The following is a 26930-nucleotide window of genomic DNA, read 5'->3' on the forward strand; positions in this document are numbered from 1 at the left end:
CCATTGCCCGCCCCAGGCCTCTCTGAGCCCCCCATCGCCCATTCCCGGTCTCAGGGCCAGGCTTCCCCTCTTCTGCCCCCCACTGTCTCCCCCCTTGTTCCAGGTCCCCTCCTCCGGCCCCTGAATCCCCCCTTGTGCCCTAGGCCTCCTGCCACCCAAACCCCTCATCGCCCCAGGCTGCTCTCTGAGCTCCACATCATCACCCCCCTGGGCCTCCCATCGCCCTAGGGTTTTCCTATTGCCTCCTTCCCCTCCCCTTCCTGTCCCCAGAGGCCCTCCCCCCCCATTGTCCCAGGCTTCTGCTTCCACCCCCAGCACCTCTCTCTGTTTTAGGGGGCCCCTTAGCTCCCCCACCTTCCTTCTGCCCCCTCCCCTTCTGGGTGCCCCACGCCTCTTTGCAAGCACAGCTTGAGCCATCCCCTTGCCCACCCCAACTGTCCTCTGAAGTACCCCCAAAGTGCACCCTCGCCCAGCCCAGCTTCCTTCCCCACAATGTGCCTCTTTCCTCTCAAACCCCCAAAGCTCCCCCACACTCTCGCCCAGCCCAGCTTCCTCTCCTAACACTCTCCATCCCTTTAACACAGGCCCACCAACACCCCCCCCCCACCCCAGGGAGGGGATGGGATTAGCGCTGTATAGATTTTATCCCCTCCTCCCCAAATGGCCCTTTGTGAGACCTCCCCAGCCACACCCTCCCCTGCAGGTCCTCCTTCCCAGCATGGCCCTCAATTGTCCCCTAAACACCCTGTATTGCTGAGCCCCGAAGGTGCTGTTGCTGGTGCTGCCCCTTTTCTGCAACCAGTGGCACCAGTCACTGGTGGAGACGGGATACTGGAGTGGTTGGCCCACAGGTCCAGTCTGGCAATACCTACGCCCCTAGGAGCGAGACTGGGCAGCAGGGGTTCTGTGTGTGTTTGTGTTCAGCTCTCTCCATCTACAGTGACACCCGCCATTTGGTTCCGGGTGTTCCCATCTTCTGTGGCAGCAGGGCCAGGAAATGTGTCCAACCTTCGTACTAGTGCGGGGTTAATACATGCTGCATAAAGGAGCTGCGTGTCCCTGTACGCCCCCCACCCCCTCCAATCAGCCAGGATACCCTGGGAATTGTATTCGCTTTGCAAAGGGTTTTTTTTTTGTTGCTTTTAGCTTCAGGGAGAAACTTGTGGGGTCAAAATAATGATCTATGGTGGTCTCTTGGGAATCTCTGAGAACTACAATAATAATAGATTCATATATTTTAAGACTTAAAACCTGTGTCTTTGTAATCTCCAGCCCTACCCTGTTGCAGTCAGAGGATTTTATAACAGTATGTACACAGGACTCATTTCACTGCCAGTGAAATGCAGCTGCCTCCGTGAGGGAACCTGATAGCTCATGAACGGTCCAGAGTAACACTACAGAGTAGTTCAGAGCCAGGAGTGAACACAATCCCATAGGCCAGTGGCGCTCACACTTTGTTTCACTGCTGACCCCTTTCACAGAGCAAGCCTGTGAGTGTGACACCCTCCCCCCCAAATAAATTAAAAACACTTGTTATATATTTAACACCATTATAAATGCTGCCGGTAAAGCATGCGCACCCCCCCCCCCATGTTATAACCTCGTGACCCCTGAGGGGTCCTGACCCCCAGTTTGAAACCCCTGGCATAGCCTGTTCAAAGTGCAGAGGGAATTGAGGGAGGCTGAATGAAGTTACTCAGACTGGAATTTAATCATAAAACTGGGTCTTAACCCTTTTACGTCAGGTGTTGGATTTTCCTTGGATGATTTGTCTGCAGCTGATCAATAAGGTACTCCAATTATGACAATAACCGCAGCTGTCAGCTGAGGTAGAAAAGGAGGGAGAAGGTCTCCTGGCACTGAAGTTGCAGGTTACGCCTAGAAGGGACCAGGGGAAGAGTTCTCAGCCACTGACCAGACTGGCATCATCAGACCAGTGGGGCAGCCTGTAGATCCCCTCCCGTCTCCTCACCCAAGCCCTGAAAGCTCTTTGCTGGGGTGAGAGGAAAGAGGTCAGAGAGGCCTGGCTCAGACTGGTAAATACCAGCCCTGACAGAGCAGCTGGTAAATAACGGATACCAGGGTAATGGTTTGAATCCTGAGTGTTGTGTGAACCTTGTTGTGGAAAAAGTCACCCACGCATTGATTTTAGTTCAGACTCAAACCTGAGGCCAGTTTATTGCAGTACATACCAACGCGTTGGGGATAGCAATGAGAAACTGCTCCCCCAAACAGAGTTCACAGGCTCCTTTTATTCTTACAAACCACACACATGTTACAAGTTAGACGTCATTTACGAAAAATAAAGGGTTAGGGTCTGCTCCCTTTCCCGGCAACTTCCCCCTTTATTTTCCGAGAATTGGGTGCATATTGGGTGGAGGGCTTCTCGAGAAGCCTGATGCAGTCAAAACTTGGCACCAGTTAGGGTACATTCTCGGTAGGGTGCATGTTAGTTTTCCGGGGTGTTACCGATAGTGCAGCGGGGTGGGGTTACTGGGCACCCAAAAGAGAGACATGATTGGCTAGTTTTGCATTTATCTAGAAATTCGGGGTGGTCACAGAGCACCCAGAAGGAACATGATTGGCTACCTTGCATTTAGCTGGAATCATGGGAGGCCACAGATCACCCAAAGGAGAAGCTGCATTTAGTCAGTTTGCATGCAGCTAAAGTTACCTATTGCTTCACACAAGCGGTTATTATATTTCACCAGCCATGAACATATTTCATTAGTTCTGCTGCTGGGGTTTTCATTCTTTCCCTCCTTGGCCCCCCTCCCTCCTCTGGGCATGACCCTTGACCGAGAGAACATGACACTTAGTTTGGTTCAGGGTTGTGGCCTGCAGGGCGGGCCTATATGGCGAGTCTTCGCCGATGTTCAGATCGGTGCAAGGTAGGCCAGCCAGGCCTATTCCCTCACAACTGCTGAGCGGTGCTGAAGGCAGGGTGCTGCTCTGTGGAGCCCCTATCTGTCTCCATTGTTAGTTAGCCTCCTGGTCTGTCATCCTGTGCCGTAGAGGTCAGCAGGGCGCCCTGCGAGTGCAGGGGGCTGCCGGCATGGAGTTTATAGCAGGGTTGGGCCTTGCTGAAGGAATGGCTCTGGAGCTGACGGGGAAGGAAGAGCGAGTGATCGCTCTCAGGTCCCTAACTTCTCCTCTCGTTTGTTTGCTTTGCTGCAGGAAGTTTGAATTGTACAGCATGGCATGGAACCTGAAGGAGGATCTGCGGGATTGCCTGGTGGCTGCTGCACCTTATGGGGGCCCCATTGGTACGGCCAGGACAAGCACCTCTCCTAATGGAGAGAGGGTTGTGGTGTGGATTGTGTGACCTTTGATGTTCTCATTCTCCAAAAGCTGCTAGCTCTGCTCCAGGCCAGGGTGGGGGCTCAGTTTGCAACAGGTCCATTTGGATCCTGAGGTGCCAGTTTGTCTTCCTGGCCACACGTGTCCCTGTCTCCCCAGGGCAAATAGCTCCAGGGCTAGCGCTTTAAAGCAGGACACATTGATTTCAACCAGAGGGATTGAAATCACTGATTGTAATCATGGTTTAAATCAGCCAGCAGGAAACCTTGATTTAAATCATCCATTTGAATCCTATTTTGCATTTGTACTTTCTAGTTATTTTCCTAAAATAAAGATTGATTCTCATTGGTCGGTCATCATTTAAATATGTAGATTTCCAACTAAGTTTAGCCTTTACCCTGAACTTCAAGCTGCTTTTTGCTAACCAAGAGGCTACACTATATCGATATGCATTTAATTAAGCAATTATATTTATTCATATTCTTAATTATGTTTTTTATGATGATGGAAAATGGTGACTGATGCATTTCTTATTTACTAGATGGTTAATTTTTTATTGTGATTTGGCTCAAGCTTTATTTGGATGGAAATTCAAATTCAATTAAAATGCACAAAACCAGCATTTCATTTTTATGTAAGTAAGTAAAAATACCTTAAATGTGCTGTATACATAAGAAAAAAGTATCAAAGTTCATCAAAACACATTTTGCATTTAAACGTGATTTATTAAACAATAATAGGGATTGTGTCCATAGCGTCTGTTTGCCAGAAGCTGGGAATGGGTGACGGGATGGATCACTTGATGATTCCCTGTTCTGTTCACTCCCTCTGGGGCACCTGCATTGGTCACAGTTGGAAGACAGGATACTGGGCTAGATAGACCTTTGGTCTCACCCAATATGGCCGTTCTTATGTTATGTTCTTATTAAACAAAGGAAGGAAGTATTATCTTATCTTAGTGAATGGAACTGATTGTTTCTGGTTAGCAACTCCTTCGGGATTTTAGAACTAGTAGATTTCATCCTCTCACACCTTGTTTTCTTCGTAGATTGGAAGAGGAAAACAAGCTTTCCTGCTTTTTCAACATCCATTTGGTTTCTTTGAATGAACTAGTCATTGAACTGGACTAGTTGAATAAACTGAATTGAAGAAAACATTCTCTGCACCTGCTGTCAAAAGCCGGTTTAGCACTTCAGCAAACATTAGTTCCCAGTGCTTAGCCAGTGACTATACGAGTTCTGTGCTTTGACTTTCTTAAAAACCTCAGCAGCAAACATACTACTTAATAATGTTTTTTGTATTTCATTTATTTTTATAGAGTGTAGTAAGTTTAGGCCTTGGTGTAGGTTGTCAGTTCAAATTTAAGATTAAATAGGATGCACTTTTAAAAATAAACCTGCATTTATTTTTATTTTTTTTAAAGAAAATCATTGATTCCCCCCCCCCCCCCTTTCACCCTGCTTTAAAGTGACCCTCTGCTAGAGTCTCGGTTGGGAAGAGGTTATTCTATGCCAGCCTTTGTGCAGAGTGCGTCTCCGCTAGACTTCTTACATCTTCCTCTGCAGCCAAACCCCGCAGCACAGGAGCTAATGGGGAGAACCAGGAAGGGAAACTGACCAGACTAGGGACATTGTCTGAGCGGAACTGAGGGGCAAGGAAGGATTATGTAAATTCGGTGTGGGAAATGGTGAGCTGCTCACCCGTGATGCAGGGGAGGAGGCTGAGCCTTGTCCCGCTGCAGTCCTGGGGAGCACGGGGCCTTTTGACGGTCTCCTGAGAGCAGGGTGGTTTGGGTTTGGGTTCCCTTTGTTGTTTCACTGCAGATTGTCTCTTGCAGCTTTGCTGAAGAATAACTTCAGGAAAGAGAAGTCACCTGGTTCCCGACCGCTGCTGGAGATCTACTCGGCCTCGGGCGTTCCCCTGGCCAGCGTTCTGGTGAGTGCCTAGCTCGGTGTGGCCAGCTAGTGCCAACTCCCTGTGGGCCTGTCCTACTGGTAGCACCAGGACGCAGGCGATATCCTTTTAGCGCCACCATGTTCATAGAATCATAGAAGATCAGGGTTGGAAGGGACTTCAGGAGGTATCTAGTCCAACCCCCTGCTCAAAGCAGGACCAACCTCCAACTAACTCCCTTTTATATCCTTCCCGTGTATCCCTCCGAGGTGTCTTCAGGAGCTTGGAACTGATTGGCCTGCGTCTGGGGCGGGAAGTCTGGAGCACAGGGCTTCCTAGGCTGCACGGAAGCAGTGACGTGTGTTGTGGTATCCCGCCTCCAGCAGTGGGCAAGGCCCAGTGCTTCAGAGGCCAGTCTGACAGTGGCCTATGGGAGGAGGGGCTGGACACAGCCCGCTGACCCTGGCAGCAGTCAGGAGACGTCCTGAAGCAGGAGGGTGGATTATCCAAATTTTAGCTATTATTTATTTCCAGTGAAGCCCACAATGCACTCCATACCAAACAGGCTCGGGCCCTGCCCCCAGGAGCTTGCAGCTGGGGTGGACTAGGGCTTCCGAGATCATGCCTCTGCCACTGCCTTCCTGTGAGGCCTTGGGCTAGTCATTTAGCGTCTCAGTGCCTCGCTCCCCCATCATCTGGTTTGTGTTGATTTTAACGCTCCGGGGCAGGGGCTGTCTCTGACTGTGTGCACAGTGGGGCCCCAATCTCAGCTCGATCCCCTTCTGTAACAATGAATGAATACCGCAGCCTCGGGGAGCCTGAGCTAGTGCCCAGGGTCTGGGTGTGAGCAGCGAGGGAGGTGGTGGTACCAGCAGCGACAGAGGCGGTGACGTGGGGAGGGCATGGCCGTGGGACATTGACCTCCTGGAGGAGACAGACTGAGTTGGAGGCGGAGAGGCTGGGAAGGGAGGGACAGGTCAGCAGCAGAAGGACGCACCTGAAGCTGCATAGGGGGCAATATGGGGAGAAAGGAGGGGGCCTGTGGGACCCCATGGAGATGGGGATCAGCTGGAGGGGGAGGAGGAGAACCAGGGCAGGGTGGAGTCGTGAAAGGCCAGGGACAGCCAGGTGCCAAGGAGGAGGGCCTGATGGCTGGAGTTGGAGCAGCAGAGGCTGGAGGCCCAGAGAGGTGGCTTGTGGCTCCAGCTCTGCGGTGCTGGCTGGTGTGAATTCCGCAGCGTAGTTACAGGGGTTTCCTGTCACTGTATGAAAGTGACCCCTCCGGGCAGCGGGACTGATGTGCGGGGCGTGGTTCTGTCCTTCCCCGCAGTGGAAGAGCGGCCAGGTGGTGCAGCTGGGTTGGACTGCCAGTGAGGACCTGCTCTGCATCCAGGAGGACGGCACCGTCCTCATCTACAACCTCTTCTGTGAATTCAAGCGACACTTCAGCATGGGCAACGTGAGTGCGGATGGCGCGGGCTGGGTGGCTTCGTTAGCGGAGGGAGGCTGGGCTGGGCTGGCATTTGGATCAAGAAAGTGAGAACCAGGACTTCTGGGTTCTCTTCCCTGCTCTAGTCGGGAGTTGGGGCTGGGAGCGGGGGTTCTGGGAGCCCTGGACTCCTGGGTTCTATTCCTATCTGTGGGAGGGACTGTGTAATCTGGTGGTTAGAGCATGGAGCCATGAGCAGGACTCCTGGGTTCTCTTTCTTTATCTGCCATTAATTGCTGCATGACCTGGAACAAATTCGTTCCACTTGGGACTTCGTTCTCCTTTTCGGAGCTGAGGAGTCATGGGCCGGGCCTGGTCTGGCTCCCAGGGGATGATGTGAGGCTGACTCCGTCGCTGTGTGTACCGTGCTTTGACCCCCGAAAGGCGCTGGCGGGGGCAGAGGGGAGGGGACTGTGTTCCGCTTGCCAACAAACTGGCACATTACACGCCTTTGACTGCGCTGGGGATGGTGAGGCTCCCAAATCCATCCTTGGCCTGGATCCACGCATGAGTCACTGCCTGGGCCCTGGGAGGGGGCAGCCAGGAAGCTGGGCACGGCTGTCACTAGGGCTGCGAACTGGCCTGAGGGACCCGGAGGAGCTGTCAGCAGGTTAGGGCCCCGCTCATCTCAGAACATCCTTTGAATGGAGGCGTGAGCTGTGCGCGATTTCAGGTTGGCTGGGACGGCAGGTGTCCCTTGGGCAGAGCTCCCGCTGAGGCTTTCCTGAGGAGGCAGGGTGGAGCTGGGCTCACGGTACGAGCTGGAAATGCAGTTGTGCAAATGGCATCTCTGCCGTGCTTCTCAGGAGCCCTGCCGGTGCCGGGAGACCGGGGTCCCTGCCGGTGCCGGGAGACCGGGGTCCCTGCCGGTGCCGGGAGACCGGGGTCCCTGCCGGCGCCGGGATCTCACCCGGGCGCTGGGCTCTCCCTGCCTCTTGCACCGTGGCTGCAGTACCGGGGGGTTAGCTGACAACCGCGGCAAAGAGGCCTGAGGCCTTGTATCGCCGGCTCACCCACCCCCAACAGGCTGGTCGGAGCGAGAACTAGCTAGCGGCAGTGTGGGCTGTGGCTGTGACTCGGAGCCATGCGGTAGAGCGAGAAGGGGCTGCCCCAGACCCTCATCCGGCCGTGTCCATAGTTCAGGGTCTCATTCTCTGGCCCCCCGCTGGCGATTCCATGCTTTCCCCAGTCTCCGTGGCGGTCCCTGGGCCATGCCCCTGTCTCTCTGTCTCATGGCTCAGGAGGTCCTGCAGAACCACGTGCGGGAGGCGAAGGTTTTCCACACGGAGTATGGCACGGGCGTGGCCATCCTCACCGGAGCGCAACGCTTCTCCCTCACCACCAACATCGACGACCTCAAGCTGCGCAGGATGCCGGAGGTACCAGGTACGCCACCCCTGCCCCCGCCCTTTCCTTCGGGGCTGGGCAAGGGGCCTGACCACCTGTGTCTGCCCTCCGGCAGGTCTGCAGAAGCTCCCCTCCTGCTGGGCCGTCCTGTCCCAGGACAGAGTGACCATCATCTTGTTAGCCGTTGGCCAGGACCTGTACCTCCTGGACAACACGTCCTGCTCTGTGGTGGTGAGTGAGTGAGCAACAGGGAAGCAATCACTGGTGGGAGGGGCCAGATCCGACCTGGAGACCAAAGGCCTCTACCTCTCCGCACAGCTGGTAAAGCCTGTGCTTGCCCTCCCCTTGTGTCCCTGGGGTGGCCCTGCCGCTGCTCACAGGCTGGAGAGAGAACAGCACTCTCCGGGACTCTGCCCTTTCACAAGCACCAGTGGTGTGTTCAGTGCCAATCCCCCCAACCTGCGCCCTGCTGAGCTGCTGCTGTGTCCGTCTGTCCCTTTATCACCTCTGTCTTGTTCTCCCTGCATTGTAGACTCCACCTGGCATCAGCCCCCACGCTGGCGCGTACGTGCAGATGGCAGTGTCCTTCAACTACTGCTACCTGGCCCTGTTCACGGACACGGGCTCTATCTGGATGGGGACGTCCTCCCTGAAGGTGAGTGCTGCCCCTCGGGTGCTGCCTGTCCATCACATAATGTTATGCAGACAAAACTACACAGGATCGTTTTAGGGGGCAAGACAAAGATGCCACATTTATTATGATAACACAATTTGATTTATGACCAATAACTAATACCTATCCCCCCCTCCCCCCACCCACACACCCATCAGATGTTCTGCAGCTGCTGTATAGTTACCAGTCCTGAACATGGCTTGGGTTCGTAGCTTGTGGCGGTAACTGGCCGGGAAAGCCGGGCACAAGGACGAGCTGGGTCTCTGTTGGGTGCACCGATGCCCTTCCAAGTTGGCAGCAGAATGTTACCCTCCTCCAAAGTTTTCCATCTCACCCATCCTTTTTGTAGGCTTTAGTTTGAATCCAGAGTCTATGCGTCTTGCTGTGTCACGCTGCCTCTGGGTTTGGTGATTGATCACCCGTCAATTGCAGACGTGACTTTCAGACTCGGACCTGGCTTTGATCTTCCTTCTATTGTACCTTTTCTTTTTAGGGTGGATTCTTCTTACTTTGTTAGGGCTCTTGTCTGCATCTTCAGCCATTGGTGTTTGAACTCTATTTCATCAGGACAGGCTGGGGCTGGAGGTTGATTCTATCATCCATACATCCCTCATTCACACATCTAAACTAAACTAATAAGATTACAGCAGGGTTTGCAAAAATGAAGGTTGCAGCAAACCCTTACAAAATGGAGTCAGCGTTTTAAAATGGGGTTTGAATTACAAGATGGCAAACAGTGAACAGAAGTTCCAATACTGAAACAATGCAAGTCTCAGTGATTTAAGCAGGAATTGGATTGACAGTGAAACTTACAAGGGCAACTGGCTGAACAGCTATGGCTCTTAACAAGAATCTTAATTGTCAATTAGCCAGTTACTAGGGTAACCGGTTTTATGAATGAATGTTGTTTCATTCATAAAACTTTACTTAGGAAGTTACATTAATAAAGTGAACAATTAAAAGCAATTTCATTCATCGGTTCTACATTGCCGGCCACTAGGCTGGGGGAGGCCGTGGCTGCAGTCTGCTCTCGTGAGTCCCCGGAGCCTCTGGTGCAAGCAGCTGGGTCTGAGACAGCCTCAGTGAACCATAGAATCTCAGGGTTGGAAGGGACCTCAGGAGGTATCTAGTCCAACCCCCTGCTCAAAGCAGGACCAATCCCCATCTAAATCATCCCAGCCAGGGCTTTGTCAAGCCGGGCCTTAAAAACCTCCAAGGAAGGAGACTCCACCACCTCCCTAGGTAACCCATACCAGTGCTTCACCACCCTCCTAGTGAAATAGTTTTTCCTAATATCCAACCTAAACCTCCCCCACTGCAACTTGAGACCATTGCTCCTTGTTCTGTCATCTGCCACCACTGAGAACAGCCGAGCTCCGTCCTCTTTGGAACCCCCCTTCAGGTAGTTGAAAGCAGCTATCAAATCCCCTCTCACTCTTCTGCAGACTGAACAATCCCAGTTCCCTCAGCCTCTCCTCATAAGTCATGTGCTCCAGCCCCCTAATCATTTTTGTTGCCCTCCGCTGGACTCTTTCCAATTTTTCCACATCCTTCTTGTAGTGTGAGGCCCAAAACTGGACACAGTACTCCAGGTGAGGCCTCACCAATGTCGAATAAAGGGGAATGATCATGTCCCTCGATCTGCTGGCAATGCCCCTACTTATACAGCCCAAAATGCCGTTAGCCTTCTTGGCAACAAGAGCACACTGTTGACTCCTCTCCAGTGGTGCGATGCTGGCTGGGGATTGCCCAGTTTTGGGCTCTTGGCCCGAGCAGATGGAGCAGAGCCGTACCCTGGTCTCTGTGTGGACGTGGCGCTGGTGTTCCTGGGGGCGCAGACAGCACCGCGGTGCTAGTGACCAGCTCAGTGCGGCACGTGGTGCTGGGAAGGTTCCTACAGCTGCCCTAGCGGAGGATCCTGATGTCCCCGTCTGAGCAGAGCCTGCGCTCCTCTCACCTCCCAGCCGTACGTCCCTGTAAATCGCGTCTCTTCCCCTGCAGGAGAAGCTGGGTGAATTCAGCTGCGATTTCCGCACTCCGCCCAGACAGATGGTTTGGTAAGTGGGGCTCTTGTTTTGTTGTGGAATGGGGCCTCTCCCCCCTCGAGCTGTCTGGGCCCCCTTCCTCCTCTGGGGCGCTGGCCTGGAGCGGGTACCTCGCCAGCGGCTGTGTGGCTCCAGGAGGGCACCGATGCTGCCGTGGGCTGAGTGTGACTCGGGGAGGCTGGCGGGGAGGTTCGGGAACGTCGCTGCAGCAGGCCGGGGAGTTTGGCTGAGGGGCTGTGTGGAGGGAGGCTGGCGGGGAGGTTTGGGAACGTCGCTGCAGCAGGCCGGGGAGTTTGGCTGAGGGGCTGTGTGGAGGGAGGCTGGCGGGGAGGTTTGGGAACGTCGCTGCAGCAGGCCGGGGAGTTTGGCTGAGGGGCTGTGTGGAGGGAGGCTGGTGGGGAGGTTTGGGAATGTCGCTGGGAGTTTAGCTGAGGGGCTGTGTGGAGGGAGGCTGGCGGGGAGCTTTGGGAACGTCACTGCAGCAGGCCGGGGAGTTTGGCTGAGAGGGGCTGTGTGGAGGGAGGCTGGCGGGGAGGTTTGGGAACGTCTGCGGAGCGGCAGGAGCGGGCTGCAGCAGGCCGGGGAGTTTGGCTGAGGGGCTGTGGCGCTGGGCACAGCCTCACTCCAGTGTGTCCTAAGGGAACAGCCGTCTCGTTGCGACAGGTGCACGCGCCCCCGGAGCAAGCAGCGGGCAGTGGTGGCGGCGTGGGATCGCCGGCTCCTGGTGGCTGGGAAGTCCAAGGAGTGTATTCAGTATCCTTTGGAGCGGGGCAGCAGGGCAGATCCTGGGGTGTCGAGGCAGGAAGTGCTCGGGGGGCTGAGAAGCACCTTGGGGCCTCAGCCCGATTCCCCAGGGGCTGCTGTGGGACCGTTGCCTCTGTTACGTTTTCGATGCTTTGCCATTTCCCTCTGGCACAGCCCCGGCAGCGCTGCCTGTCAGGAGCCTGATCATCCTGTTACGTCCATTCCTCCTACCCCTACATCTACCGTCTTCTCCCCCCCCCCCCCCCCCCCCGGCGCAGCCCCCTCCCCCGTGAAGTGATTAGCTCCTCAGAGCTCCCAGATGGTGTCGCGTCCCCTCGGTCCCTGGGCAGCCCAGCTGGGTGTGACGACAGAGGCTCCTTCCTCCCACCTTTGCTCGGGCATCTGCCACTCTGCTCCCCGCTGCTCTCGTCCCTTTTCTGAATGCTCCAGGCCTCGCTGTCTCTGCTAAGGACAGAACTGCCCCGCTAGGGACAGGCTGCTGCTCCCCCATGTGACGTCTTTGCACAGACGCGCCAAATCCCACTGGCCCCTCTGCCCCCGGCTCACACTGCTAACTCCTGTCTGGCCTGCCGCCCGCCCTCTGGCTGCCATTGTGGGTTCCTCCCTTCCGCCGTGCGGCTGGTCCCAGGGCAGCCTGCCTCATGCTCCTCCAAGGGGAATCTCTGCTTCTAGCCTGACTCTGTTTCCCTCTCCTCATTCAGCGTATACGGCCTTGGGAGTGAGTCTGGCCCTGTGATCGGCCTTGGTCAGGCTCTTAGTCATTCCTGAACTGCACTTCTTGTTCTGAGTCAGAGATGTGAGTCGAGGGACCCCCGGGGGGTAGAGCGTGGGATTGGGAGCCAGGAGATCTGGATTTGTGCCTGCCTCTGCCACTGACTGGGGCTTGTCAGAACGCAGGAGCTGCCAGACGGGCTCAGCCCCGGGGCCTGATGCGGCCCCACCAGCTGCCCCAGAGGAAGGTATAAGAACCCTGCCGTAGCCAATGGGGAAAGGGGGGGGCGTCATTGGGCCCCCACAAACAGGGCCGGCTCCAGGCACCAGCCTGGCAAGCAGGTGCTTGGGGCGGCTGCTCCGGAGAAGGGCGGCAGGTCCAGGTATTCGGCGGCAATTCGGTGGCCGGTCCCTCACTCCTGCTTGGAGCGAAGACCTCCCGCCGAATTGCCGCTGCAGATCGCGATTGCGGCTTTTTTTGGCTGCTTGGGGCGGCCAAAACCCTGGAGCCGGCCCTGCCCACAAAAGTCTCCTCCTGATCCCTAATAGGTGGAGATCAGCTGAGTCCTGTGAGCTGCAGCTTGGTCTCCTGTCCCAGCGTGTTCCCATTAGCGATTACCACTCTGGAAAGACTCGGTCTCTCCACTGGGCCCCCCTCTGCCCCTCTCCCGAGCAGGGATAGCACCCCAGCCTTGTGACTGGGCTCGGCTCGGCGGGATCGCCGGGCGGGGCGGGGCCGACCCTGGTGGGGAGGGGCGGGGCCAGCTCGGCGGGATCGCCGGGCGGGGCGGGGCTGACCCTGGTGGGGAGGGGCGGGGCCAGCTCGGCGGGATCGCCGGGTGGGGCGGGGCTCCTGGAGGCATGTTGCGGAGCTGTGGACCCTTAGCGGAGAGCGTAGGTTCATTCTGGACGAGGATTCCTACCTGGTGCCGGAGCTGGACGGGGTGAGGATCTTCTCTCGTACCACGCACGAGTTCCTGCACGAAATCCCCGGTGAGCCTGCGGGGGTGGGGATTCGGTTGCTGTTGGACGCGCATTTCCAGATTTCCAAACCCAGTTGAGATCCAGGGAGGGAGGGAGAGGGCGGCAGCCTGAGACACGGGCTCTGTTGGATGCCGGATTGCATGTCCTCGTCGTCCTTGGCAGCTGGCAGCCAGGACTGGCTCTGGGGGTGAGGGAGCTGATAATCGGGTAGAATGTCGAAAAACTCCCTTCCTCCCCCACACAGCACGTGCAGCAACCCCTGTTCCTGGCTACTCCGGTCCTGGGCTTCTATGCAGCCCTGCCCATGCCCCTCAGTCCCAACCGCTATTCCAGGCCTGGTGCCCCTTCCCCACCCAGCCCTGCCCATGCACCTCAGTCCCAACCCCTCCCCGCCCCCCCCCCCCCCGCTATTCCAGGCCTGGTGCCCCCTTCCCCACCCCACCCAGCCCTGCCCATGCCCCTCAATCCCAACCCCTGCCCCCCGCTATTCCATCCAGGCCTGGTGCCCCCTTCCCCTCCCCACCCAGCCCTGCCCATGCCCCTCAGTTCTAACCCCTCCCTCCCCCTGCTATTCCAGCCTGGTGCCCCCTCCCTGCCCATGCCCCTCAGTCCCAACCCCTTCCCCCCTGCTATTCCAGGCCTGGTGCCCCCTCCCTGCCCATGCCCCTCAGTTCTAACCCGCAGCACCCCGGCTCTTCTAAGCTTGACCCCTCCTCCCTCTGCTGCTGATGCGGCTGGCTCCTGCGCAGCAAAGTTGCGGCTGAAGTCCTGCCTGGCCCAGCCGTGGCCGGGTGTGTCCTGGTGGCTTGGCCACGCGGGGAAATGTCTCCTGGAGGTTGGCCTGAGACCCCGACTGCTCCTGTCGCCTGTCAGACAGGTCACGCTGGCCTGCAGTGCCCCCCAGGAGAGCCCTTGTTTCCTCCCTGGTGGTGTGAAGCCAAGGCCAGAAGCCAGGCCCCCTCCTCCCATCCCTGTGCTGGGGGATTAGGGGAGCTCTGTGTCTCCGCAGAGCGACCCACGGGGCTCTCCCTTCCCAACGATCGCCGGCCTGCGGAACACAGCTGGGAGAGAGGCAGTTCTAGTGGAGAAGAGCCTGGGCTGGAAGTCGGCACACCAGGGTCTGGGTCCCAGCCTTGCCCTGGACTTGCGGGGTGGCCTTGGGCAAGTCACTTCCCTGGTCTGTGCCTCAGTTTCCCTATCTGTGACGTGTGGCTGTTGGTACCCACGTTCCTCTTTAAATCTGCGTGTGTGTGGAAAGGTCTGTGGAAGATGCATGTGGGGGTGGGCTCACCCAATGGCGGGTGGCTCGGCCCCCGGTCTGGGGCAGCGTCTGAGGGTGTTTTGTCCTTGTTTCAGAGGCCAGCGAGGAGATCTTTAAAATCGCTTCCATGGCGCCTGGGGCTCTCCTGCTGGAAGCACAGAGAGAGTATGAGGTAAGGGACACTTCTGCGATGGCATCCTGCCATCTCCCAGCCCCGTCCCCGCCTTCCCCTTGGAAATCAGCAGGGGCAAAGGGACAGTCAGTGATCCAACGGAGGGGCCAGGGAGGGTCACAGCAGCCCATGGGTCCCACGGAAACTGCATTCAGAGCTATCCCAGCCTCTCCATAGCCCAGTAGCTTGCAGGGACCACTGGCCAAGCCAGAGGGGAGTCTGGCTCCAGACAAGGTGGTCCCTTCTCTTAGGGCTCTCTCAGGTACAGATAAATCTATAGATCATTAGCGGTTTGGTCTTAGCCGGTAACCATAAAATAGCAAGACAGGAGCAGTCAAGCTTGATTGCCTTTATTAATAAAGTTGCCTTTGTTACTTAAGAACAGCGCAAGCTAAGAGTGGAAATACAGTCCCCAGTCCTTGTGCCGATGGCTGGCTGATCCCGGTAACTCAGCAATGCGTTCTTTTACCGATCGCCATTGCTGCCTTTCGTACACACATGGCAGTGGAACATGTTCCCCTTTGTCTGTTACGTGTTGCAAATTCCCAAGCATGTTGCACTGTCCGGACGTCCCGTGCTAATGGGGTCAGTGCATTGGGGGTTGTGATTAAACAGGACATTAGACTGAGCAACTAAACTTTCCACTCTCCCGAGCGGTTACACCCCTTCTCGCAAACGATGCGGAAAGCTCGCTAAGGGGGTTGGCCTTTTCTTAGCCGTTAAGCCAAGGGGCCTACAGCTGACCTCTGTGACGGGGCTGCGCAGAGACAGAGCAGCACGTCTCGTGCTCCTTGCTCCACCCTCGCTCCTGTCCGCTCCTGCCCTGCTCCAAGGTGCTGGGGCCGGGCTCGCTCTGCAGTCCCTGCGGCCCCATCCGTGGAGACACCGAGGCGGTTTGCGTTCAGGGTGGGGGGTGGGTGTTCTCGATGGAAGGCCTCTGAGAGTGGAATTCAGAGCCCGGGGGAGCCAACTTTGTGCCCTGAGGGTGGGATTTTGGAGCAGGCTATTGGCACAAATCTCGCTCTCTGCCCCCCAGCAATGCCCGGTGACGTGCCTGAGCCACTTCTTAACCAGTGCGGGGCAGAGGGGCCCAGCCCTTGCTCTGGAGTAGGTGGCGCCGAGATGGCCTGGTGACGGCAGCGTGAGGGAGGCTGGGGAGCACGTTGGAACAGCCTCTGTTCGGTTCAACGTGGCTCTGGGGGTGCTGAAAACCCAGCCCCCGCCCCCCTTTTCTTTTTAAACTAAGGCTCCTTGAGCTGCACGGGCAGGTGGATTCCCAGCCTGTCCCCACCATGCCGGGGGTGTGGGAAGCACCGGGGCTCCCAGGTCCCCATGCCCAGCTCTTCCCAGCCAGGCAGCGTCCCCAGCGGAGAATCCCTGTGTCTGCCCCCTCGGCCCTGAGAGATCCCAGAGAAAAGGGGCTACCTCTGCCCTGCACCCAGTGCCTGACCCCTAGAGCATGGCCTGGCTTTGCTGCATCTTGCTGAGGCCGGGAGGGAACAGGAGGCCCCTGCGTTCCCGCCTTAGCGACAGGGCGCTTTGAGCCCCGGGCGGGGCGTGTCCCCCTGTCAGTGGTCGCTCTGGCTCTAACACCCTGCTCTGCAAAGAGCCTGGAGGCAGAGGCCATGCCAGGGACAGGAGCCGCGCTGTCTGCCCGTGCTGATCGTGGCTCCTCTCCCCACCGGGTGAAGGTTGCTGTAGCAGAGACGGGTCCTTCAGCTCAGGACGTCCCTGGCCTGACCCGAAGGGTTTTCTCGTCCCCTCCCAGAAACAGAGCCAGAAGGCAGACGAGTACCTGCGGGAGATCAAGGACCAGAATCTGCTCGCAGAGGCGGTGCGGCAGTGCATCGAGGCGGCTGGCTACGAGCACGAGCCGGAAACCCAGAAGTCTCTGCTCCGGGTAAGTGGGGGAGGATTTGGGGTGGGGGGTGTCTCAGCGCCCGTTCCCTGAGCGCCGGCACATCTCTGTCCGCAGGCCGCCTCGTTCGGAAAGTGCTTCCTCGACAAGTTCCCCCCGGAGAGCTTTGTGCGGACGTGCCGGGACCTGCGTGTGCTGAATGCCATCCGGGACTATCAGATCGGCATCCCCCTGACCTTCGCCCAGTATCCTCTGCCGGCAGATGGATCAGGCTGGATCCGCTGCGGGAGGGAGTGGTGTGTGTAGCGCGTGCAGGGACAAGGGCCTGTGCTGTGCAGGAGGTCAGACTAGGGGTCTGGGGGCCACTTCTGGCCTTGCACTGTGAGAAGAACGTGCAAGCCGAGGGGGGAGGTGCCGTGACTGTTCAGGCCGTGGGATTGGATAGCTCAGTGGTTTGAGCATTGGCCTGCTAAACCCAGGGTTGAGCAGGGGGTTGGACTAGATGACCTCCTGAGGTCCCTTCCAACCCTGATCTTCTATGATTCTCTGATTGTTCCTCGTGGTGGGAGCTGGAACTCGCCGGCACAGCCCAGCCCCTGCCGTTCCTTCACCCGGCTGCTCCTTAACAGGTGCTGTAGATACAAACAGCTCACCATTGAAGTCCTGCTGGACAGGTAACTGCCCCCTCCTGGCTGCGCGTGGGACCATTGCATCCCCTCTGGCCTGGGCCACAGTCACTTGTGTTACTGCATCAGAAGCCCCTGCTCTGACATTCGGCTCGGCCTGGCCCTGCCTGGTTACTCAGCCCCCTCCCTGTCCCCATCTGTCCTCGTAGAAGTGTGGGGAGCGTGGCTGTCTGCGGCACCCAGGGGTCTCTCGACAAACCTCCACGACACGCACCAGCCTCTGCCAGTGTGGGGCCCGGCAGGCAGCCCCCTCCTAGGGCTGGAACTAGCTTCAGTCGCCTTGGCTCGTTCCGGCCCTGTCCCTGCTGTAGCTGGGAACTAGGGCCCCAGGCGTCATGGCATCCTGCTACGCTCACTTGCCCACTGGGAAGAAACCGGCCTTGTTCTCCAGAGGCCATCGAACAGTCACTGGGTGGAGACAACTGAGCGCCCGGCTGGCCTGGCTCTGGGCCGGGCATGTGCAGGTGGAAGCCCCTCTCTCTCACTCCCTGCTGGGCACCACGGGCTGAATGGACAGGAGATGTCCCTGGCTGGTCCCTGCAGGGCCGGCTGTGCGACCCCCACCTGCTCTCTAGTGGGTGTGGGGAGGTGGGGCCCTGCGCATCACTAACAGCTGCTTAAAAATAAATACAATTAAAACCCGCAGGCTGCCCCAGGTTACTGTTGGCATTCGACCCCCCATTTCCTGGGCTCCCTCGCTGCGTTTATCCCCATCCTGGTCGCTCCCGTGGGCTGCTTCCCCTCTCCCTGGCAGCAATCGCTCGCTTACCCGCCTCACCAGGCCGGGGACCTTTCACCCCGAGCGTTACGGCTGGGCCCTCTTACAGGGGCACGGCCCTAAATATTTCTCCCCGTCCCCTGCAGGGAAATGGGAACTAGTGTCACCCCCATCGTGGCCGTTTACATGCTGCCCTGGCCAATGTCTAGGGCAGTGCCTAGCAGAGGCGGGTGGGGTGTGGCGGGAAAGGGCTGCTCTGGGGAGCTCTGAGGGCTCTGGGGAGCTGGCTGGGTTCCCAGCTGTGCTTGCAGAGCTGCTGGCGTTCTCGTCCGGGGGCGTTTGACGTTCCCTTTGCCCGTGTCTCAGGTTAGTTCTGCGGAGGCTGTACCCGCTCGCCATCAAAATCTGCGAGTACCTGCGCCTGTCGGAGTTCCAGGGCGTCAGCAGGATTCTGGCTCACTGGGCCTGCTACAAGGTAGGCCGGGAAGCCAGAGCGGGGACAGTTCTTGGAGCACTCCCTCTGGGTGCCAAGATCTGGGCCCAGACCTCCCCTCCCGCCCCTCCAGGTGCAGCAGAAGGACAAGTCGGATGAGGAGGTTGCACACGCCATCAATCAGAAGCTGGGCGACACCCCTGGCATCTCGTACTCGGAGATCGCTGCCCGGGCATACGACTGTGGCCGGACGGAGCTGGCCATTAAGGTGTGTGTGTGGCGCGGGGAGGGGCTGGCAGGGCTCCCAAACACATGGCATTTGGCAGGGTGGCCGGTGATACCACCTGGCCCAGTGTACCCCTGTTTAACTCTGCTCGCGGTGCTAGAGCAGCACGCGGGTACCTCTCCCGGCAGTGTCCTCTTGCCCAGGGAACGGCCCTGCTGAAGAAATGGAGCCCGCTGGCCCAGCACCCCTACCCAGCACGTGGGGCCTGGGGTCTGGCTTGGTGCTGACCCTAGAGGCCTGTGCACTGAAAGGGCTTCTCTCTTGGGGGCAGGTGCTGGAGTACGAACCCAGGTCCGGGGAGCAGGTCCCGCTGCTGCTGAAGATGAAAAAGAGCCAACTGGCCCTGAACAAAGCCATTGAGAGCGGAGACACAGACCTAGGTACAGCTGTGCGGGGAAGGGCTCCCAGGGGCTCCAGCGGCCAGAATACGCTGGAGCCTTTCCACTCCAGGCCCTGGCTCCCAACAGGCCCAGGTCTCGGTGTCTGAGCCATGCGGGGCTGGCTCCAGCGGTCTCTGGGGAATGAGATTGGGTCTCGGGCCCATGTGCACCCCAAACCAGCAGGATCGGAGCCCCCTGTGGCCAAGAACCGAATGGGCCAGAGACCCCCCCCCCGCACCCGACCTGCCCTCCTGCCCCGAGGAACCCCTCTAGCATGCACTGGCGGGGGGCGGCTCCCCCCAGACTAGCTCAGGGCCAGGTTGAGCTCTGAGCTGCAAGTGATGGTGCCTCCCAGTCCCTGGGTGGTGGGGAAGCTTCTTCCCCCCCCCACCCCCCGAGCTCAGCAAGCCCTCCCCTCCCCCCAAGCCTTTGCACCCCACATTCTGGGCCCCACTGAGAGCTGGCTGGCTGGACCTCCCCTGATTGCTGTATGTTGCTCAGCTGCCCTGGGGGCGGGGGCAGGGAGGTCTCTCTGCACCGTAGCCCCTCTAACGCGCTGTCTCTGCCCCCAGTTTACACCGTCGTGTTGCACCTGAAGAACGAACTGAATCGTGGCACTTTCTTCATGACGTTGCAGAAGCAGCCGGTGGCTCTGAGTCTCTACCGCCAGGTGAGAGGCCGGCCGCCCCCTCTGTGCCCGTAAGCGGGGGGCTCATGGGTGTGGTAAGCTGCCAGGGCACTGACTGGGCTGGGCCCCCCGCTGGTGGTGTGAGAGGTGACCGGTGCCATGCTGGGCCGGGGGGCTGAGCGAGCGGGCGTCCTGTGACCGTGTCTCTGTAACAAGCCCGTTGACTCTCGTGGGGGCAGGGGTGTCGGCTGTAACCTTGTGTATCATGTCCCAGTTCTGCAAGCACCAGGAGCTGGAGACGCTCAAGGACCTGTACAACCAGGACGACGATCACCAGGAGCTCGGGAACTTCCACGTCCACTCCAGCTACTCCAGTGAGAAGGTGGGTCTTCTCGGAGCTGGCGGGGCCTTGCGGGGTGGAGGAGGGGGCTGCCAGACCCTCTGCTGGCGTTTGCTGGAGGATCCAGCCTCTGAGGAGGGGCGGACGAACTGGTGCAGAGGGATAAAGATGTGCTGAGATGGGAGACGCCTCCGTGCTGCTGGCCTCTCTGCGGGGCGGGGAGGACTTGGGGCCCGGCGCTGAGGGGGCACTGGCCTCCCTGCGGTAGGGGTCCGGGGGGAGGGGGGAGAAGGCTGCTCATGTGAGGATCATGGGAAGATTGGAAAGTGCTTTCTCCTTAATCCCCCAGCCTTGGGGCGCCGGGCCGGGAGTTGGGTGGTTCCTGATGTGCGATGTGGAGGTGTCCTTCTCCCGAGGCTGGACAGGCTCACCCTGGACTGGCCCCAGCCCTTCAGGGCAGGCACATATGGGCAAGGGTGTGCCCTGCCTGGCATGGAGCCCGAGTGTCGGCCTGTGGGTTCCCTGCGCAGGGAGCGGGTGTCTCCTCTCCCGTTCCCTGGGAAGGCCTTAGTGTGCTGGGGAGGGGTGCCCGGGAGCAGCCTGGCCCCTCTCCCCATGGTGCAGGCTGGGCAACGACGGGGGAACTTGGGGAGGGAACTGGGCTGGGTGGGCGAATCCCTCGGGACTGGGATTCCGTCGGGCCGCTCCGTGCCTCTGCGGCGATCTCTGCCTGATGCTTTGAGCGCGGTGAAGTCTCCATGATGCATGTGGGGTGGGTGTAACTGCCCGCCCACCCCCCCAGGTCTGTTCAGCCTCCTAGCTGGTGGTGTTTGCCAGGAGGCTGGGGCCACTGGAGGCGAGTTTCCCTTGTCTGTGCGTCTGGGCTCCCAGGAGTTCTCGAACTTGTCTGGCTCCGCTGGGGGGCAGGAAGGGGAATTCGCTGCCCAGGGATACTGAACAATAAGAAGCAGCGGGAGGAGCCCAGGTCCTGGAGCCCAGGCTACAGCTCCCACCCATCGCTAGGTGGAACAGTGCCTGGGGAGCTGGCTGCCCGGCCCGTCCCTGTCTCATGGGCGGTGGGCGAGTACTGCAGAATTGGGACCTTCTCTCGTCTGTTTGTCACAAGCCCCGACCCACAGGCACCTCCGCCCAGAAGCGCTGGCTGGCTCACATGGCCGCCCCACCTAGTGTGTGGGGCGGGGAGGCTGTGACTAGCCCGGCGGTTGCTGTGTCCCTTCCAGCGGATCGAGGGGCGTGTAGCAGCGCTGCAGAACGCAGTGGACGAGTACTACAAAGCCAAGAACGAGTTTGCTGCCAAGGTGAGCGTGGCTGGGGGCGTGGGGGCATCTGGGTGAGCCGGCAGGGGCCAGCTGGTGCTGTCTCCGGCCAGGCCTGGCTGCAGAGAGCCTTCCTGCCGTAGTTAGGGGCTAGGGCCTGGCTGGGAGCGGTGCTCGGCACTGCCAGGTGGGGACCCGGCAGCAGGGGCTGAGGAAGCAGCGTGCTCTGCTCCTGATGGCCCGTGGGGTTGAGGGGGCCCTGGAATAGGGCAGCGTAAAGCACAGCCCAAGCCTTCCCTTGGGAGCCCTTCGTGTCTCTGGGGATGCCCTGGGGGGGGAACGTCCGGGGCGGGGCAGCCTTGCTCGTGGAGATGGATGCCCCAGGGGAGAGGCTCAGCCCCTCTGAGGAGCCCAGCCCTGGTGTCTGCTTCACAGGCCACAGAGGATCAGATCAAACTGCTGCGGATGCAGCGCCGCTTGCAGGACGAGCTGGACAAACCCTATGTAGATTATTCCCTGCACGACACCGTCTACGGCCTCATCCTGGACGGCAACCACAAGCGGGCGGAGCAGCTGTACCGCGACTTCCGAATCCCCGACAAGAGGTGGGCGCGGGGCGGGCGCTGCCCCAGATGAGCCGTTCCAAGTACACGCGGCTCGTATCCGGAGGCCCCTGGTCAGAGGCTGGGGCAGGAACCAGGGCTAGGGCGGGGGGCTGGGTTGTCAGCCCTGGAGACTGATGGCCTGTGCTTAGCACCATCCGTGCGGTGCGGACAGCAGCCGTGGGAGAGCATGTACATGTGATGAGCTCCCGCTGCTGCTCTCGCCTGGCTTGGGGAGCAGCACTTCTCCGTCCTCTGGCCCCTGCAGCCCTTGGTGCCCTGGCCAGCCCCGGGGAGTAAATACCAGTGGCAGGCGGGGGGGGTGGGGGGCGACTTTTTGTTGGGCAATTGGACCTATTATTATTTATCTGTATTGCCACAGTGCCCAGGGGACCAGTTGTAGGCACTGCACAAACAGAGAACAAAAAGACAGCCCCTCGGGGCTTACAACCAAAGTGGAAGATGACAGGCGGCTACAGACAGAGGGGGTGGGTACAGGGAAACAATGAAACCCTATTGGTCACATGACCAGCATCCGTTTGCGTAGGGTGCAGAGCCGCCTAGATGGGATGACGGGCTGGATGCACGCAGAGCCCTAGGCTGCCTGTCCCATTGTCATCCTCTGTTGTTGGGGCCTTTCTCCCCTCACTCCTGAACGTCCGTGTTGGGTGTGGCAGCTGCCTAGCGTTGCTGGCAAGGCAGGGTGGGCTTTACTTTGGGGGGATATGGGGCTGGGCTGGTGATCGATGCACTGCCGGCCCCTTGGGAATTGGACCCAGCAGTCCTCCGGGACTGGGCATTGGGGGGGGTGTTAAACTAGTTGACTTGATGGCCCCAGTAAGAGCCGTGAGGTGTCTGCTCCCCAGGTTCTGGTGGCTGAAGATCGGCGCCCTGGCCGAGCGGGAGGACTGGGAGGAGATGGAGAAGTTTTCCAAGAGTAAGAAGTCGCCCGTTGGGTACCTGGTAAGAGATTCTCTTCACCATAAGAGCCCCTGGCTGGGAGTGTCCTTCCCCGGCTCGCTCCCAGCTGTCTGCCTTTAGTATGGGTCCCACAGACCGGGCGCCAGGCCTTTGGTCTGACCTGGCCGGGAAGGGGGAGCTGAGTGAGCTCAGGCTGGCAGGGAACGTGGGCCTAGAGATGCAGCCCCCTCTGGCCAGCTCAGATGCACCACTGGCAGATTCCTGATGGGGGCTCAGGTCGTCCCAGCATGGGACCCTGGAAGTTCACCTCTCCTCCAGCTCCCAGTAGAATTCCACCAGCCCAGGGGGCGGAGTGTGAGGTTCCGGGCACAGGCACTGGGGCACTAAAGAACACCCCCAAAGCCAAGGGCAGAGGCAGGTGCAGCGGGGGGGGGGGTGGGGCGAGGGTTGAGATGAACGAGGTTGGCTGCAGAGAGCCAGAAGAGCGGCCCCACGAGCCAAGCCTAATGCCTGCACCGATTCCCGTCTCCCTTGTTCTCCACACCAGCCCTTTGTCGAAATCTGCATGAAACATCACAACCGCCACGAGGCCAAGAAGTACGCTGCCCGCGTGACCCCTGAGCAGAGGGTCAAGGCCCACATCCTGGTGAGGTACGTCTGCTGGAGAGTTAACGGGGAGCGGCTCCAGCTCCCCAGGAGACCCTGCATGGGCAGCATGTCTGAGCGCGGAAGTGGGGGTGGGAGGGGGTCGGCTGGGTTCTGAGTGTAGGGTGGGTTGCAGATGTGACCTGGGATTCATGGGCGTTTCCTGTATGAACCATAGAATATCAGGGTTGGAAGGGACCTCAGGAGGTCATCTAGTCCAACCCCCTGCTCAAAGCAGGACCAATCCCCAACTAAATCATCCCAGACAGGGCTTTGTCAAGCCGGGCCTTAAAAACCTCTAAGGATGGAGATTCCACCACCTTCCTAGGTAACCCATTCCAGTGCTTCACCACCCTCCTAGTGAAATAGCATTTCCCAATATCCAATCTAGACCTCCCCCACTGCAACTTGAGACCATTGCTCCTTGTTCGGTCATCTGCTACCACTGAGAACAGCCGAGCTCCATCCTCTTTGGAACCCCCCTTCAGGTACTTGAAGGCTGCTATCAAATCCCCCCTCATTCTTCTCTTCTGCAGACTAAATAATCCCAGGTCCTTCAGCCTCTCCTCCTAAGTCATGTGCTCCAGCCCCCTAATCATTTTTGTTGCCCTCTGCTGGACTCTTTCTAATTTTTCCACATCCTTTTTGTAGTGTGAGCCCTCACCGATGTCAAATAGAGGGGAATGATCACGTCCCTCGATCTGCTGGCAATGCCCCTACTTGTACAGCCCAAAATGCCGTTAGCCTTGGCAACAAGGGCACACCATCAACTCATATCCAGCTTCTCGTCCACTGTAACCCCTAGGTCCTTTTCTGCAGAACTGCTGCCTAGCCTTTCGGTCTCTAGTTTGTAACAGTGAATGGGATTCTTCCGTCCTAAGTGCAGGACTCTGCACTTCTCCTTGTTGAACCTCATCAGATTTCTTTTGGTCCTGTCCTCTAATTTGTCTAGGCCCCGTCTGTGCCCCATTCTGTCAAATGCCACGAGCCCTCTCAGGGAAGGGGGTGTTGCTCTCTGCAGGGGAGGAGCTCCTTTCGATGCACTGGCGTCTGGCTCTGTACCGCGACTAACACCTCATCTTGTGGTTCAGAGAGAGGGTTGGGGGTCAGGGTCCCCCATCCCAGCGTGGGAGGAGTGTCACAGGGAGATGGGGAGCAGGTGGGCAGTTCAGCTGGGGTGATAGGGTTTTATGAGCAGGGAAAAACCCACCTCTTGCAGAGGAGGCGGGACTACCCTCTCCTGCACCTGGGGCACCGAGGTCTGAGTGTGATCAGTGTGTCTCAGGTCCTGGGCTGCCGTAATTATTGCAGGGCCCTACCCCCAGAGCGAACGGAGACTCCATGAGCTATTCACTCCATGGCTCAGTGATTCTGCTTCTGCGCCCTAGTGGGCCGTGGTGCACATCTGCTCATCTTCCCCCGCGCTGTCCTGTGCATTAGTGTTGTGGAAAATCAACCACCCCTTGAGTTTGGATCAGATCAGCCTGAGGCTCCTTTATTGATTACAAGCGCAGGGTGGTAACAGCTCTCAGTAGCTGCCCCCCGATTCAAGAAACACACAAGCCTTTTAAAGCTTAAAACCACAGACAAATTACACATACAGTTCATGTTGATTACCTTCTTTGGAATACAATTGCAAAATTTAATAAAGGTCAAAAGCAGAAAGAAACAATCATCTCCCTTATTTGGCTTTTCCTGTTGTTGTTGTTCCTATCTAGCTCTTCTGTGGTTTGACTTTTCTAATGCTTCCACTGTGGCTATAGAAAAACAAGCTTGGCTACGGCAAATTGCGTTTAGGGACTTTCCACTTCACCACCTCATGCCCCCTGTACATACAAGGCCATTGTTCTGTTTTGGGGACTTTCCATCCCCCTTTTGCCTCTCCATGCCCCTTACACACAGAAGCAAGCTCAGCGAATACTTCAGGCCTATTAGCTTGACCAAAGCCTGAGGCCCTCTGTAAATTTTCCTTCACACAAGGAACAGTCCTGACGCTGTCTGCACGCAGCCAGGAGGTGGGGCACGCGCCTGCCTGCAAGGAATGAGCTTCCTCTCCAAGTGCTCAGCCTCCCATGTGTACTGCATGGGTGTGTCCGTGTCCTTGGTGGCAGCTGCCTACCTGCAGCAGCATGCACCTTGGCGGGGGGGTCGGGGGGGTTGCACTTACCCGCGGCAGCATGTGCTCTATGGGGGCGGGGGGTGCCAGGTATCCCTGAACCGGCTGTGAGATCTCCAGCTAAGGCAGGGTGGTGTGGGTGGGTGGGATGGGGGTGGTCCCACAGCAGAGGGAACTGGGGGAGACGGAACCTGCCTTTCTGACTCTGCCCGTGCATGACGCTGACTCTCCCATCGTTTACCTACAGAGAGTTGGACCAAGCTGCCGATGCTGCCATTGAGCACAAGAATGAGAACGAGATGAACCTCGTCCTGTCCAAGTGCACCGCGGCCACCGACTCCTCCGTCGTGGAGAAGATCAATCGCGCCAAAGCTCAGATCCTGAAAAAATAACCCCTCCCGCCCTGCGGCCGCCCACTCGCAGCAGCCTGCTGTGAGCCAGCCTTCTGTATATTCCTGAGGGGTAGGGGACTGATGTTACAAGGACAGGAGCCCTGGAGCTTCTCATACATGCAGATCCAGCCCAGGGGCCCACCAGCATGACCTGGGGCCTGGTATTGGGGAATCTAAGGTGGCAGCGATCCCTGTCCTTGGGGTGCGGTGGATTCCTGCCCTCTGGAGTTCAGGGTGCGTGGCTGGAGGTGGGAGAAGAACTCGCATGCCGTGTTCCTCTGCAGCTAGCCTCCCTGCTCATGAGTGACAGCCTATCCTGCTTAGCCCCCATCCCTGCCCTGTGCAGGTGCATGTACCATCTTCCTCCCCTGAGCTAGCCAGCGCGCCCCCCCCCCCCCCAGCAGTTCTGCCTCTCCCTCTGCCAGCACCACCATCCTCCCAGCAGCAGCTTCTCTCTCAGCACAAAACCTGGTGAAGGAGTCGCTGTTCAGATAGCAATGGGGCCTCTGGCAGGAGCAGCCTCCTCTCCAGCGTAGCCACAGTTCCAGCAGGCCCAGCTTCCCCCATCCTGGCGGTGGGGAGAGATTGGCTCAGCCAGGTGAGCAAGGGGGAGGGGTTGTGGTGCCCAGCGGAGCTGGGGAGGTAGAGGGGGCAGTAAAGTCTGAAGCTTAGTGACTCTGCTGTAGTGCTGGGGGCTCTGGTGTCTGGATTTACGTGGGGGAAGGGGAGATGGCCTGTCACGCTGTAACCTTCACTAGGATAAATAAATGGTTGAGACCCCACCACACGCTGTGTCTGACTGCTGCGGCCCCGGGGGGCGAAGCTGGGACTGCGTAGGGCATGTGTCCCTCAGCTGCCACCTTTTCAGGTGGGCAGGATGCCTCTTCCTGCCATGCTCACAGCCACCCCAGGAGCTGGGCAGGGCGAGCTGCAGCCAGGCTCTGCGGGGTGTCTCCTCCAGGGGCAGGTGGGGTGGTGCTGGGGGGCAGTGCTACCCCCCCCTGCAGA

General features: G+C 58.4%; 1 protein-coding gene across 1 annotated transcript; it reads left to right on the forward strand.

The window, feature by feature from the left end:
* Positions 1-3040: 3040 nt before the first annotated feature.
* Positions 3041-26707, forward strand: VPS16 (VPS16 core subunit of CORVET and HOPS complexes). The gene is made up of 23 exons (XM_005278414.5): positions 3041-3266; positions 5138-5235; positions 6524-6652; positions 7924-8068; positions 8145-8260; positions 8562-8684; positions 10704-10759; positions 11411-11500; positions 13122-13216; positions 14564-14640; positions 16409-16540; positions 16616-16743; positions 17137-17172; positions 18269-18377; positions 18469-18603; positions 18893-19001; positions 19574-19671; positions 19904-20011; positions 21211-21288; positions 21682-21851; positions 22715-22811; positions 23317-23420; positions 25778-26707. The coding sequence occupies exons 1-23, from the start codon at positions 3056-3058 to the stop codon at positions 25920-25922; spliced, it is 2589 nt and encodes an 862-aa protein (XP_005278471.3). The 5' UTR covers positions 3041-3055; the 3' UTR covers positions 25923-26707.
* The last annotated feature ends 223 nt before the right edge of the window (positions 26708-26930 follow it).

This window comes from Chrysemys picta, chromosome 5 (genome assembly GCF_011386835.1).
Source record: "Chrysemys picta bellii isolate R12L10 chromosome 5, ASM1138683v2, whole genome shotgun sequence".
Taxonomy (NCBI): domain Eukaryota; kingdom Metazoa; phylum Chordata; order Testudines; family Emydidae; genus Chrysemys; species Chrysemys picta.

Excerpts from the sequence above, each read along its gene's own strand:
- VPS16 (XM_005278414.5), top strand. The coding sequence starts at position 3,056 with ATGGAGTTTATAGCAGGGTTGGGCCTTGCTGAAGGAATGGCTCTGGAG. Across the intron at positions 18,378-18,468 it reads CTCACTGGGCCTGCTACAAG|GTGCAGCAGAAGGACAAGTC; the intron begins GTAGGCCGGGAA and ends CCGCCCCTCCAG. Across the intron at positions 19,002-19,573 it reads GAGCGGAGACACAGACCTAG|TTTACACCGTCGTGTTGCAC; the intron begins GTACAGCTGTGC and ends CTCTGCCCCCAG.